The sequence below is a fragment of the Myxocyprinus asiaticus genome, chromosome 10 (genome assembly GCF_019703515.2).
Source record: "Myxocyprinus asiaticus isolate MX2 ecotype Aquarium Trade chromosome 10, UBuf_Myxa_2, whole genome shotgun sequence".
NCBI classification, from domain to species: Eukaryota; Metazoa; Chordata; class Actinopteri; order Cypriniformes; family Catostomidae; genus Myxocyprinus; species Myxocyprinus asiaticus.
In genome coordinates, this window is record NC_059353.1 from 48,458,825 (window position 1) to 48,472,924 (window position 14,100).

At 35.4% G+C, this 14,100-nt stretch overlaps 1 protein-coding gene across 5 annotated transcripts in view; it reads left to right on the top strand.

Annotated features, from left to right (window-relative positions):
* The window catches only part of LOC127447638 (interferon-induced helicase C domain-containing protein 1-like), a 45,338-nt gene extending 35,237 nt beyond the window's left edge, over positions 1-10,101 (top strand). For 3 of the 5 annotated variants that reach the window (XM_051709586.1, XM_051709589.1, XM_051709590.1), the window contains 5 exons: positions 1,183-1,332; positions 1,729-1,890; positions 4,196-4,389; positions 4,534-4,627; positions 7,377-7,898. In XM_051709586.1, coding sequence (XP_051565546.1) covers positions 1,183-1,332; positions 1,729-1,890; positions 4,196-4,389; positions 4,534-4,627; positions 7,377-7,577 — 801 coding nt within the window. In that variant the 3' untranslated portion in view covers positions 7,578-7,898. Of the gene's footprint in view, positions 1-1,182; positions 1,333-1,728; positions 1,891-4,195; positions 4,390-4,533; positions 4,628-7,376; positions 7,899-9,415 lie in introns of those variants that run through there. The other 2 variants (XM_051709587.1, XR_007898403.1) reach the window with 2 other exon arrangements.
* Positions 10,102-14,100: the final 3,999 nt, after the last annotated feature.

Here is a 14,100-nt window from a genome sequence, read left to right on the forward strand (position 1 = left end):
ATTCTTTCGTGTCTTCAGCAGATTTCGTGCATTAAACAGCTTTTGATATCTGTAGAAAGATTTTGATATCTGCAGAAATTTTTGAAATTTGATATCTGCAGAAGTTATTACTCCACCCCCTGCGTAACGCCATTAACGGCAGCTCTATATTGTTAAACCAGTGTGGTTCAAATGTTGGATGTGCGACATAGTTACTACGGTTTCGAGATACAGTCATGACTAGCTAACTAATTTCTCCAACGATGCACCGTACTATGGTGGTTCAGCAGTGAGTTACATAGTTGTACAGGAAACGCACCCTAGGTTGGCTGGGTTCCAACATCTGCAGTGTAAATGCAAAATGGACCAAAACTAAAGCTGACACATTTTTTTAAAGTTGACCGATATTTTAAGTATTTTGAAATATTTTGATATTTATAATATTATATTTAATGTCATTCATAAGGTTTTAAAGCCTTAAAGGAAATCATGTAAAAGTTTAATATGAATAGATTTCTTAAGGTTTATGAAGCACACATCCACCTAAGACAAAAGTATGAGAATTTGTTAGACAATTAATCGTCAGCCAAATTTCATAATCGTGACAGCCCTATTGCAGGTTTTTGCACTGAAATACCACAAGCAAAAGTGGCACAACTGTTAAGTGAATTCAGCTTCTTTGTTTGCCTTTTAAGCAAAAATAATGCTTACATTAACACACTTACAATGGAAGTCTAAGAGCCCAACGTTCCAGAGGGTTAGAAAGCAGAAATGTGAAGCAATACAAAACTGCCTATTATTTGAGCTGTAAAGTTGTCTAAATCATCATTTTTGAGGTGGGGCTACTTTTCTTGGCAGATGAAAATCAGGTTATGAGTTACAGATTCCTTCCTGTGAGTGGGGTTTGCTCCATGTACTGTAAACAGTCCCTTTCTAGTATACTTGTGTGAAACATTTGAAAGTTACTGAAGTTTTTTAGTTTTTTTTTTTACTGAGGGACTAATCATTAATCATAATCACAAATTATGCCAGAAACGCTGTCAACAGATCTTAAACCTGAAACATTCCTTTAAAGTTTTTTTATTTTATTAATTGGCTCTTCTTTTGTTGTGTACTGTACCTTGCCAGGTATTTCACTTGTTTAATCATGTGAACTCTTTGTTTTGTACTTTGCTTGTTAATCTTTTTTCACGCCGTCTTCAGGCAGAGCAAAAGGATGTGTTGAACAAGTTTCGTGAAGGTGAAATTAATCTGCTGATTGCCACCACTGTAGCAGAAGAGGGACTGGACATTGCGGAGTGTAATTTTGTTATCCGCTATGGCCTTGTGACCAATGAGATTTCCATGATTCAGGTGTGATAATACATTATTTGTCATTTCTCAAGATGCTTCAGATAACGTTAGCATATTTTCTGACTGACTGTATCGGTTTCTACTGGGTTTTTTAATAGACGTCACATGTCCTGTAGGCCTGTTTCAGACATCTCACAACTGAGGCCATTTGTTTGCAATATAGGCTTTTATGAGACAACACAAAATAATGCAGTGAACTAGTCATCCATTAGTTGAAAGAAAAGGTGTCTATCGCTACTACAACATTCACAAAAGATACTTACAATTGAATACTGCTCAGGGAGGAGGCGTCATGTTTGTTGTTGAGGTGGTGATATTCTCATGAAGAAGTATCTCTAATTAAGTTTTTTTAAAAAGTCATGTTTAAGCATGTTTCTCCGGTTTCACTCTCCACAGGCGCGTGGTCGAGGAAGAGCCGAGGACAGTAGTTACACACTGGTGGCAGAGGCAGGATCTGGAGTGGCAGAGAGAGAGAGTGTCAATGAATACAGGGAGAAAATGATGAGCAAAGCCATCGCCAAAGTGTGCAAGATGAATCGAGCCGACTACGAGAAAAAAGTGAGGGTCTGCTTGAAGTTCTTACTGAAGAATATGCACTTGCATATGCTAAATTTCAGTAGGATGTCACAAAAATAATTAGCGGTATTATTTTTACCCAAACTAAGGATTAGGGATTTCCACTGCCATCTTTTTGGTATAAGAAACGACATTTATATGTGACAAAAGTAACAGTACCATTAATAAACTTATGATGAGAAGGGCGAGATCGTAATGTTAAATTTGATTCAAGAAGTCAGATTGTAACAGTGGTTGAGGGCAATTGTAACTCTTGAAAATTAAATGATATTAACACATTGTATCTAAAAAAGTGTCACTTATGCACATGTGGGCAGTAAGTTTGTAGGTTCAATTCTTTTTTATATCTCTGCATGGCAGTTTTCATGTAAAATGTAAATATTATACATAGGTTAATATAAAAAAAAAATCAAGCGGTTAAAAATAATTAACGCAATGCCATCATTATTTAAATGTAAAAATTCTGTCATTAAACATTTTGAATCTTGTCTAAAATGGCTGTTTGGTTGAAATTATGGTTTTCTCAGATTGTTAAAAAAAAATCATCCTTTTGAAAAATAAGGATTGCAAAAACTGTAAAATATTTATATATTTTAGCTACAGTTGTGCTCAAAAGTTTGCATACCCTTGGAGAACTGGTAATATATGTACCATTTTTAAAGAAAACATGAGTGAGCAGGCAAAACACATTTCTTTTATTTCTTATGGGATTCATATTCAACTGTAGGTTATAACAGAATGACACAATCATAAAACAAAACATGGCAACAAAGAAAAAACTGAAATGACCCCTGTTCAGAAGTCTGCATACCCTTAGTTCTTAATACTGTGTATTGCCCCCTTTAGCATCAATGACAGCATGCAGTCTTTAGTAATAGTTGTCTATGAGGACCCAAATTCTGGCAGGTGGTATAGCTGCCCATTCGTCTTGGCAAAATGCCTCCAGGTCATGCAAAGTCTTTGGTCATCTTGCATGAACCGCACGTTTGAGATCTCCCCAGAGTGGCTTGATGATATTAAGGTCAGGAGACTGTGATGGCCACTCCAGAACCTTCACCTTTTTCTGCTGTAACCACTGGAGGGTCAACTTGTCCTTGTGCTTAGGGTCATTGTCGTGCTGGAAAGTCCAAGGGCGTCCCATGCACAGCTTTCGTGCAGAAGAATGCAAATTGTCTGCCAGTATTTTCTGATAACATGCTGCATTCATCTTGCCATCAATTTTCATACGATTCCCCATGCCTTTAGAGCTCACACCCCCCCCCCCCCAAAACATCAGTGAGCCACCACCATGCTTCACAGTGGGGATGGTATTCTTTTCACTATAGGACTTGTTGACCCCTCTCCAAACATAGCGCTTATGGTTGTGACCATAAAGCTCTATTTTGGTCTCGTCACTCCAAATTGCAGTGTGCCAGAAGCTGTGAGGCGTGTCAAGGTGTTGTCAGGCATATTGTAACCGGGCTTTTTTGTGGCATTGGCGCAGTAAAGGCTTCTTTCTGGCAACTCGAACATGCAGCTCATTTTTGTTCAAGTATCGTCATATTGTGCTCCTTGAAACAACCACACTGTCTTTTTCCAGAGCAGCCTGTATTTCTCCTGAGGTTACCTGTGGGTTTTTCTTTGTATCCTGAACAATTCTTCTGGCAGTTGTGGCTGAAATCTTTCTTGGTCTACCTGACCTTGGCTTGGTATCAAGAGATCCCCGAATTTTCCACTTCTTAATAAGTGATTGAACAGTAATGACTGGCATTTTCAAGGCTCTGGATATCTTTTTATATCCTTTTCCATCTTTATAAAGTTCCATTACCTTGTTACGCAGGTCTTTTGACAGTTCTTTTCTGCTCCCCATGGCTCAGTATCTAGCCTGCTCAGTGCATCCACGTGAGAGCTAACAAACTCATTGACTATTTATATACAGACACTAATTGCAATTTAAAAGCCACAGGTGTGGGAAATTAAACTTTAATTGCCATTTAAACCTGTGTGTGTCACCTTGTGTGTCTGTAACAAGGCCAAACATTCAAGGGTATGTAAACTTTTGATCAGGGCCATTTGGGTGATGTCTGTTATCATTATGATTTAAAAAGGAGCCAAACAACTATGTGATGATAAATGGCTTCATATGATCACTATCCTTAAATAAAAGACCAGACCAAGATGCCAAAATTTCACAATTTCTGCCAGGGTATGCAAACTTTTGAGCACATCTGTATATCTCCCAGCCCTAATTGTAATACAAACCAAAATTATATTTAAAATAAAATACACATTATTTGTCTTGGTGTAGATCAGAGAGTTTCAGATCCAAGCCATAGTGGAAAAGAAGGTGAAGACAAAGAAGAAACAGCAGAAGGGTATGATGAAGGAATCTCCATCTAAAATCAGCTTGAGCTGCAGACAGTGTAGTGTGTTTGTTTGCTCTGGAGAAGAAATTGAGATCATCGAGAACATGCACCATGTCAATGTCACTAATCAGTTTAGGTAAAAACCACTGAAGAATAAAACTATTTTTGATTGTGACAAATGATGTCTTTCCATTTAAAGAAAACTCTAAAAGATTAATACTGATTATGCAAATGTTGATTATCCTGTTGATGCTTCAAAAATCTGTTATTGATTTCACAGTAAGCTGTTTATAAGACGGGAGAATACCTCATTACAGGAGAGAATGTTGGACTATGAGACTAACGGTGTCATTGCATGCAAAACCTGTGGACAGGTATGTAAAAACATTATGCAAATGTGAAATTCACAGACCCTGTCTTTACAACTAGTCCAGAACAGTTTTTTTTTTTTTTTTTTTTTTTTTTTCACACTCACTGTTCTCGTGAAACCTGTCAAGAAAATGTCCTGGTCACATTTAATCCCAAATCAATACAAATAATATTTTGCATAAAGATAAAAAAGCCTTTACTGAGGAACATCAAGAGTTTATGGACTGTGATGTTATTTTCAGGACACTTAAGCACATTTTACCCCCAAATTCTCATTTCCGTAATGTGTTCGGACGTTTTACTTTACTATTTCCATTGTTTTTAGTGCTGATTCTCATTATGGTTAATGAGAATATCATGATTAACAACTTTTTTTTTTTTTGCATTATGGTTAATAAAAATATCACGATTGACCATCTTTATTTAGTATTGCGGTAATGAGAACATCATTATTGACTCTTTTTTCGCATTGCAGTAACGAGGATCATCATTATTGATTATCTTTTTTTAGCATTGCAGTAATGAGAATTATCATAATGAACATCTTTTTAAGCATTGCGGTAATGAGAACATCATTATTGACCATCTTTTTAAGCATTGCGGTAATGAGAACATCATTATTGACCATCTTTTTAAGCATTGCGTTAATGAGAAAATCATTACTGACTATCTTTTTTAGCCTTGCGGTAATGAGAATATCATTATTTACCATCAGTTTAAGCATTGCGGTAATGAGAACATCATTATTGACTATCTTTTTAGCATTGTGATAATGAGAATTACCATAATGACCATCTTTTTTCGCATTGCGGTAATGAGAATAACATGATTGAACATCTTTTTTAAAATTGCGGTAATGAGAATATAATTATTGACCATAATTTTTAGCAGTGCAGTAATGAGAATTATTATAATGACCATCTTTTTTCGCATTATGGTAATGAGAATATCATGACTGACCATCATTTTTAGCATTGCGGCAATGAGAACATCATTAGTGCGGTAATGATAATATCATTATTGATTATCATTTTAAGCATTGCGGTAATGAGAACATCATGATTATCTTTTTTAGCATTGAGGTAATGAGAATTATTATAATGACCATCTTTTTAAGCATTGCAGTGATGAGAATTTTATCATTGTCCATCATTTTTAGCACTGCAGTAATGAGAACTATCATTATTGACCATCTTTTTTAGCATTATGTTAATGAGAACATCATTTTTGACTATCTTATTTAGCATTGCGGTAATGAGAATATCCTGATTGACCATCTTTTTTAGCACTGCAGTAATGAGAATATCCTGATTGACCATCTTTTTTAACATTACGGTAAAAAGAGTATAATTATGGACAGTCACTAGGACGAGGACGGGCTGTGACTATGCACGCCCGGCCCCCAGTCAGGCTAATCAGCCAAGGAGAGGGATAAATGCAGCCGGATGCGGCAGCTGCATGTGGCTCTCTCTCTCTCTCCCAAACTGCCGCATCCGGCTGCATTTATCCCTCTCCTCGTCTGATTAGCCCGTCCTCCTCCTCGTCACACTCCTTCCTCCTTTGCCTCAGGTTGGGGAACCCCCGGCATGACGTTTTTAGCATTATGTTAATGAGAAAATCATTACTGACCATCTTAGTTTGCATAACGTTAATGAGAATATCATAATGACCATCTTTTTTAGCATTGCGATAACGAGAACATCATTACTGACCATCTTTTATCGCATAGGGTTAATGAGAATATTATAATGGCAATCTTTTTTTCTCATTGTTTTACTGAGAATATTATAATGACCATCATTTTTAGCACTGCGGTAATGAGAATATCTTTATTGGCCATCTATTTTAGCAGTGCGGTAATGAGAATTATCATAATGACCATCTTTTTTAGCATTACATTAATGAGAACATCATAATGACCATAATTGTTTGCTTAGCGGTAAAGAGAATTATCATAATGAACTTTTTTAGCATTACGTTAATGATAAAATCATTATTAACCATCTTAGTTTGCATAGCGTTAATGAGAATATAATTACTGACCATCTTTTTTTTGCATTGCTTTAATGACAATATTATAATTGATCATCTTTTATCACATTGCGGTAATGAGAATTGGGGGGTAAAATGTACATAACTTTTATGACAGTAATGTCACAATGTAAAAAAATAATGACCCTAAAAATCTTTATTTTCTATATACAAATTATAATTTCTTGTCTCTTCAGATTTTGGAGTAAAATAGAGCCAGGATTTTCTTGACAGGTTTAGTGAAAATCACCCACTAGGGCTGGGTGATGTAGCTAAAAAAAAAAGTTATATCTTGGATATATAATTTTATATACAATATATTTTTCAGCCTTTTGGAAATATTTACTATGTATTAACTGTGAAATGGAAAAGAAAGGGTCACTTTTTCCATTTTATTCGAAGAACTGTACAAGTTTAAATCAGGAAAGTTATTAAACATCTGTCTATCTGTGAGAAAAAAGGACCATTAAACTAATCTAATAGCACAGTTTTAGGGAACTTAATTGACAAATAAAAAAGTGCATTTTAATAAATTGTGATATTAAATGTTGCATAATTTTATACCTGCAGAAAAATCATCACAAATACATAGTGAATATCCAACATATCGCCCAGCCCTATTGTATACACTACTATTCCATCGTTTCATTATGACATTTTTTTATATATTCTATTAAATATTCTGTTTATTTGAATCTAACATTTTGTCCCTTTCCTGAGCAGCCATGGGGCTCAATGATGCTGTATAAGAGCATTGAGTGTCCCTGCCTCCACATCAAGAACTTTGTGGCCACATACGGTTCCAAAAAGAAGACGTTCAGCAAATGGAGCGAGCTGGCCATAAGATTTCCTGCTTTTGATTATACCCAACATGCCGATCTGCTCGTAGAAGACTCAGAGGATGAAGACACGGACACTGACTGAATATAAACATGCAGAAAATGCAGTAAAACTCTTTAAAATTAAATAAAAATATGATGATATACTATTCTGTTCTGTATTATGCACTGTAGCATTTCTCAAAATGAAGTGGGTCTATGGAAGTGATTTCAGCTTGAACATTTGATGCATTTTCAGATTCTGATTTTAAGTCTTAAATCAGATTATTTTAATTTCTGCATGATTACCCGATGATTTAAAGTAATAGTTCACCTGAAAATGAATGTCAGTCCCTAATATACTGTCTAAGGAAGTCATTTGAGTTTGGAATGACATGGTGGTGAATAAATGACAACAGAATATTTATTTTTGGAATAACTATCCCTTTAATATGCCCTTGTGAATTTGTTTGAGCAAAACTTTAGTCTTGTAAAATTATTTCATAAAGACTTAATGCTTTAAAAGAGCTGGCTCTGTTCACACTACACTTAATTCTGATTATGTTGGCTTGACAAAGTTTCTACAGAAATGGTTCAGGGTTTTTTTCAAAATCCCTAAACCAAGAACAGCATTTCTGACTGTAACTCCTCCTAGAGCTTTCAGGATACATCCACCAAACTTGGAACAGACCTTCAGGCTGTTCTGACTCAGGTTGCTATAACTGATCAGAATTAAGGTTTTCCTGAACCAAGTGATCAAATATCTCCAAAATCCCATAGACATGCATTGATGGAATGTTCAAATGGGCCAAGACTTTTCAAATGTAAACAACAAGGCTTTTAATCTGCTTTAAATGAATATTCCTGATTCAATACAAGCTCAATCGACTGCATTTTTGGCATTATGTTGATTACCACAAAAAAATAAATAAATAAATAAATTTAGACATCCCTCCTTAAAAAAAAAAAAAAAAAAAATGGAGGTTACAGTGAGACACTTACAATGGAAGTCAATGGGGCCATATTTTTGGAGGGTTTAAAGGCAGAAATGTGGAGCTTATAATTTTATAAAAGCACTTACATTAATTCTTTTGTTAAAATTTGAGCTGTAAAGTTGTTTACTTAATTGTTTTACGGTCGTTTTAGGGTTTAAAGCGTTACGTCGTCATGGCAACAAAGTAAAATTGGTTATAACTTTACACAGAGAAGGTTAGTAAGCGATTTTATCACACTAAAATCATGTTAACACACATATTGTTTATGTCTTGTGGCTATATTTAAACGTTTACGGATTGGCCCCATTGACTTCCATTGTAAATGCCTCACTGTAACCCAGATTTTTGCTTTTTTTAAAGGAAAATTTTGTGGTTATCAACATTATGCCACAAATGCTGTCGATTGACAGGGAGTACTGTTGCTGTCTGGAATAAAAATGACAGAAAAATGGGAATTTCTTATGTCTGAATTCAGTACTTTATATACGATCTGACTGTTCAGATTGAAACACATTGCCAATTTAACTCAGATTTCAAACCGCACACCACTATGGTTTGGATTCGGTTTGTAAAAATCAGAATTCATGTAGTTTTCTGCCGTTTAGATTACAAAAACCTGTACGGTTGAGCTGGATATGCCAAAAAAAAAAAAAAAATCCGATTTTTGCTTCCTGCTTGAACAGTGTCAAACCTACACTACAACTGCAATGAATGAAGCATTTTAACACTGATGTACCTTTACATTCAGGGCTTTTTAAATATGCTTTGCTCTCTAAACTTTAATATATTCGGAACCACTTAAAGGTGTGCAACTAGAGATTTTAACTAGGCCCAGTTGCATCCTTACATATGAATTTACTCTAATGGGTCTTGTACATTGTGATTGGAATAAATAAATAAATTTACATGCCACCTGATGTGTTATTTGTACTCTTCCTCGCATGAACAGTTACCGATGCTGATGAATCATGGAAAAGAAACGGACCATCAGGGAAGAAAGTGACACAAACAGTCCCACCTGTTCAGGTGTTCTCAGGAGGGCATTGGCACGCTTTGAGTAACATCACATGAGGAAACCTGTCAAAACTGGCTCTCATTATGCATGACAAGTCTTGAAAGCTGAACAAGTTTTTCCAGTGTCAAAGTACTTCCTTTTCTGACATATGCACTAATACATCCTGTAAACACTTACACTACCAGTCAAAAGTTTGAACACACCTACTCATTCTTTTAGAATAATGGTACTGGGAATCGTAAAGTATGTGGATTATAGTGGCCAAAAATGTGAAACAAATCAAAACTATCTTATATTTAAGATTGTTTGTCTAGATTCTATCTCTGCAAACTCAACTCAAACTTTTCATTCTCAAGCAACTTCATGATGCATCCTGGGATGCTTTTTATACAGTATAGGAGGAGTTAGCCTTTTCCCCTTTATTTTTATTAAAATTGTAATTTTGAAAATAAATTAATGCATATGCATAATTTATTTTCATCTAATAAAAACATTTAAGCATAAGCCTTTAGATCAATAGGTTTTCAAAGTCATGACATATACATCAATTAAAGGGAAAGTTCACCAAAAAATGAAAATTCTCATAATTTACTCACATGCCATCCTAGATGCTGAACACAAATGAATATTTTTTAAAGGAATATCTCAACTCTGTAGACCAGAACTATAGAGCTCCAGAAAGCATATAAGGGCAGCATAAAAGTAATCCATACAACTCCAAGTGATTTAATATATATCTTCTGAAGTGATGCATTCACTTTGGTTGAGAAACAGATCAACATTTCAATCCTTTTTTACTGTAAGTCTCCACTTTCACTTTTCAGAATGTGAAAGTGGAAATTTATAGTAAAAAAGGACTTAAATATTGATCATTTTCTCACCCAAACCTATCATATCACTTCTGAAGACATGGATTAAAACACTGGAGTCTTATTAATTACTTTTACACTGCCTTTTATACTGATTTTTGGAGCTTGGTAGACACCATTCACTTGCACTGAAATGACCTACAGAGGGTACCAGGGGTTCTGTGGAAAATGTCGAGAAAATGTACAAAAGAAAAAAAAGTTTGACATAACTGAATTTAACATTATTCGTTTTTTATTCTGCTTTCTGAAGACTGATTGGAAATCATGAGATTAATCACGCTTATTTTATTATCTTGACAGCCATTGTTTTTTTTAACCATAAGAAAAAAAAACTGCATTTAGATCTGTGATTAAATACTGTAATATTTCTAGGAATATTAGTTGCTCACTGGTGGTTATACGGCCATATTCTCGGTAAAGCTGCTTTGGAACAATATTTATTGTGAAAAGCACTATAGAAATATTTTTGAATTAAATTGAAATGTTTCTCTTCTTCAGGTTTATACATCTAACATTACTCTAATAGTGAAAATAGAGTGATAAGAAAAAAACACAAAATTCAGTAATATAATAGGACTATTTCATAAATAATACTTTAAAGGGATAGTTCACCCAAAAATGAAAATTCAGTCACTGTTTACTCACCCTGTGTTGTTATAACCATATATGACTTTTTTTCTTTTTCTTAACACAAAGGGAGAAATTGTGAAGAAAAAAAATGTTGTGCTCAGTGATGTCATACAATGACAGTTTAAGGTGACCACCGCTTCAAGCTTCAAAGAACACAAAAGTATAATTCAGAAGTCTAATAAATTATTCCATGAGACTCATGATTGTTATGAAAGCATACGATAAGGTTTGGTGAGAAACAAACCAAAATCGACTGTATTATTTAGTGAAAATTTTCACTGACCGTTGATCTCCTGTGCACCATAATAAGGCACAAGAGCAACAGTTCACGCAGCCCCCTCGCGACATTGGGACGTTAATGCGAAGACTTGTTTTGTTTATCTAAAAACAGGTCCACCACAGAGAAAGTAACAAAAGAACTCAACACAGCTGCACACAAAACAGAGAACAGAACTTACTAAACATGTCTGAAGAGTTTGTAGTCGAAGAACTGATGCATTTCTATGCCCAGCCTTATTTATTTTTGTATTAATTTTTCTTACGTTTTTGGTCCGGTGCCAGTTCACAGCAGACAGGTTACCCGGCACGATGCCAAAAATGAAAAACAAGCGATCGATAGAATGTACCGTCGCTCATCACTGCTGGTTAAGACAAAAACTCTGTGTGGGGATAAGGGTGTGGTCGTGTGTCTGTCTGCGGGAGAGGGAGAGTGGTAAGGCTCGTCACCTGGGCTGTCATTATCATTAACACCTGTCTCTCGTTATAGTGATGGCAGAGGGAGACCTGAAAAGGCCGACAAGCGCATCAGTCTGCAGAAAGAGGAAGCAGAGAGAGAGTTGGCTGTGTGTGTGTGTGTGTGAGAGAGAGAGAGAGAGAGAGAGACTAGGAATATTGATATGAACTCTCATTTGACATGCCTGTGTGTTTATTTGGCCACAAAGAGCCCTTTTTGTTTATGTTCTGTCTGACACTATAGGAGTAATAAAAAATACTCACGTTGACTGTTTCCGCTGCCTCTTGACTCCTCCATTTGCCCTGAAACTACGAACTCCGTTACACTCTGATTACCATAGAAAATACACCTTTTATCGCGTATCATTTGTCGTCAGGTTAGGACACAGATTGACTGTGGCTGCCTGTAGCCTCTATGTTTCTGTTTGATTTCCGAGTACTCCATTCAAAAAAATAAGGCTGGGCATAGAAATGCATCAATTGTTCTACTACAAACTCATCAGACATGTTTGGTAAGTTCTGTTCTCTGTTTTGTGTGCAGCGGTGTTGTGTTATGTTGTCAATATCGCTGTGGAGGACCTGTTTTTAGATTAACAAAAACAAGTTTTCGCTTACATCCCAATGTCGTGAGGGGGCTGCGTGAACTGTTGCTCTCGTGCCCTATCATGAACACACACAGGAGATCAACGGTCGGTCAACAGTTTCACTAATTACTACATAAGATTTCAGTTTGTTTCTCATCAAACCTTATCGTATGCTTTCATAACAATCATGAGTCTCATGAAATAATTTGTTAGACTTCTGAATTATACTTTTGTGTCCTTTTGAAGCTTGAAGAGTTGGTCACCATAAACTGCCATTGTATGACATCACTGAGCACAAAATGTTTTCACAATTTCTCCCTTTGTGTTAAGAAACAAAGTCATTTAGGGTTATAACAACACAGGGGTGAGTAAACAATGACTGAATTTTCATTTTTGGAAAAACTGTCCCTTTAATATTTTATTTCTTTTATATAAATGATTGCTTTGGTACAATGACATTAAAAATCCAATTCACTTTGTTAACGTGTTGCCTTTATAACACTGCGTTTCATATTTTTTCACACTTATAGTAAAAATGGGTCTAAATATGTGCAAATAGAAAGCTGCCTTATATTTTAAAAAGTGGCATCCCTCATAAATATATCAAACATTTACGTGAGTCAGTGTCATCAAAAACTAAACATACATACAGGATCCAAAAATCTGAGATCATATTTAAAACCTGGGACATGAGCAAAGTTTAAAACAAAGTACAAACTTAAAAAGCAATAAAAATATATAAAATGGACAAGTAATATTTCAGATTCTACACTATTTCTTTGTCACTAATCAAATACAAGCAAATGTGTGACATTGTTAATTCTTTTGTTCAGACGGTCAGATTTCCATGCTTCCAGTGAAGCACAGAAGATGCTCTTTGGAATATTCTTAAATCATTACCACATACTGTCATAAAAGCAAAAGGGGGACATACCAAATACTAAGAAACACTGAAATGCATTCATGCATTTTTATTTTTTCACTTGTATAACATTAACCGAGATTCGTAAGATTGTTACCACTTGTAATTCCACTACCTCATGCATTGACCCTGTACCTACAACTTTTTTAAACGGGTGTTTGACAGTGTCTCAAGTCATGTTCTGCATATTATAAATACATCTCTTCAGACTGGCTACTTCCCTGAGGCTTTTAAAACAGCTATTGTAAAACCTGTACTGAAGAAGCCTAATTTGGATAGTAGTGTCGTGGCTAATAATAGACCAATATCCAACCTCCCATTTATTAGTAAAATACTTGAAAAGGTAGTTGCAGCACAAATAAACTCCTTTCTCCTGAGTTTCAGTCTGGTTTTAGAGCGTACCACAGCACTGGAACTGCACTTACAAAAGTAATTAGTGACCTTAGAATAAATTCTGAAAAAAGGTCTCAATTCTTGTTTTTTTAGACTAAAGTGCAGCGCTTGATACGATCGACCATGATATTTTAATCAGTCGTTTGGAAAAGCTAGTAGGTCTTTCCGACTGTGTATTAAATTGGTTTAAAACATATATTAAAGGCAGAAATTTTTATGTTAAACTTGGAGAACATGTGTCTGAGAAACATGAAACCCACTTTGGAGTCCCACAAGGAAGCTGCCTTGGACCTTTATTGTTTTCATTGTATATGCTGCCACTTGGTGACATCATCAGAAAAAATAATGTATGTTTCCATAGTTATGCTGATGACACACAGCTGTACATTTCTGTTGAGCCAAATGATACTGCGGCTATTAATTCAATTACTACCTGCCTTATGGCAGTAAATAGCTGGATGAGTAATAACTTTCTAAAGTTAAACGAGA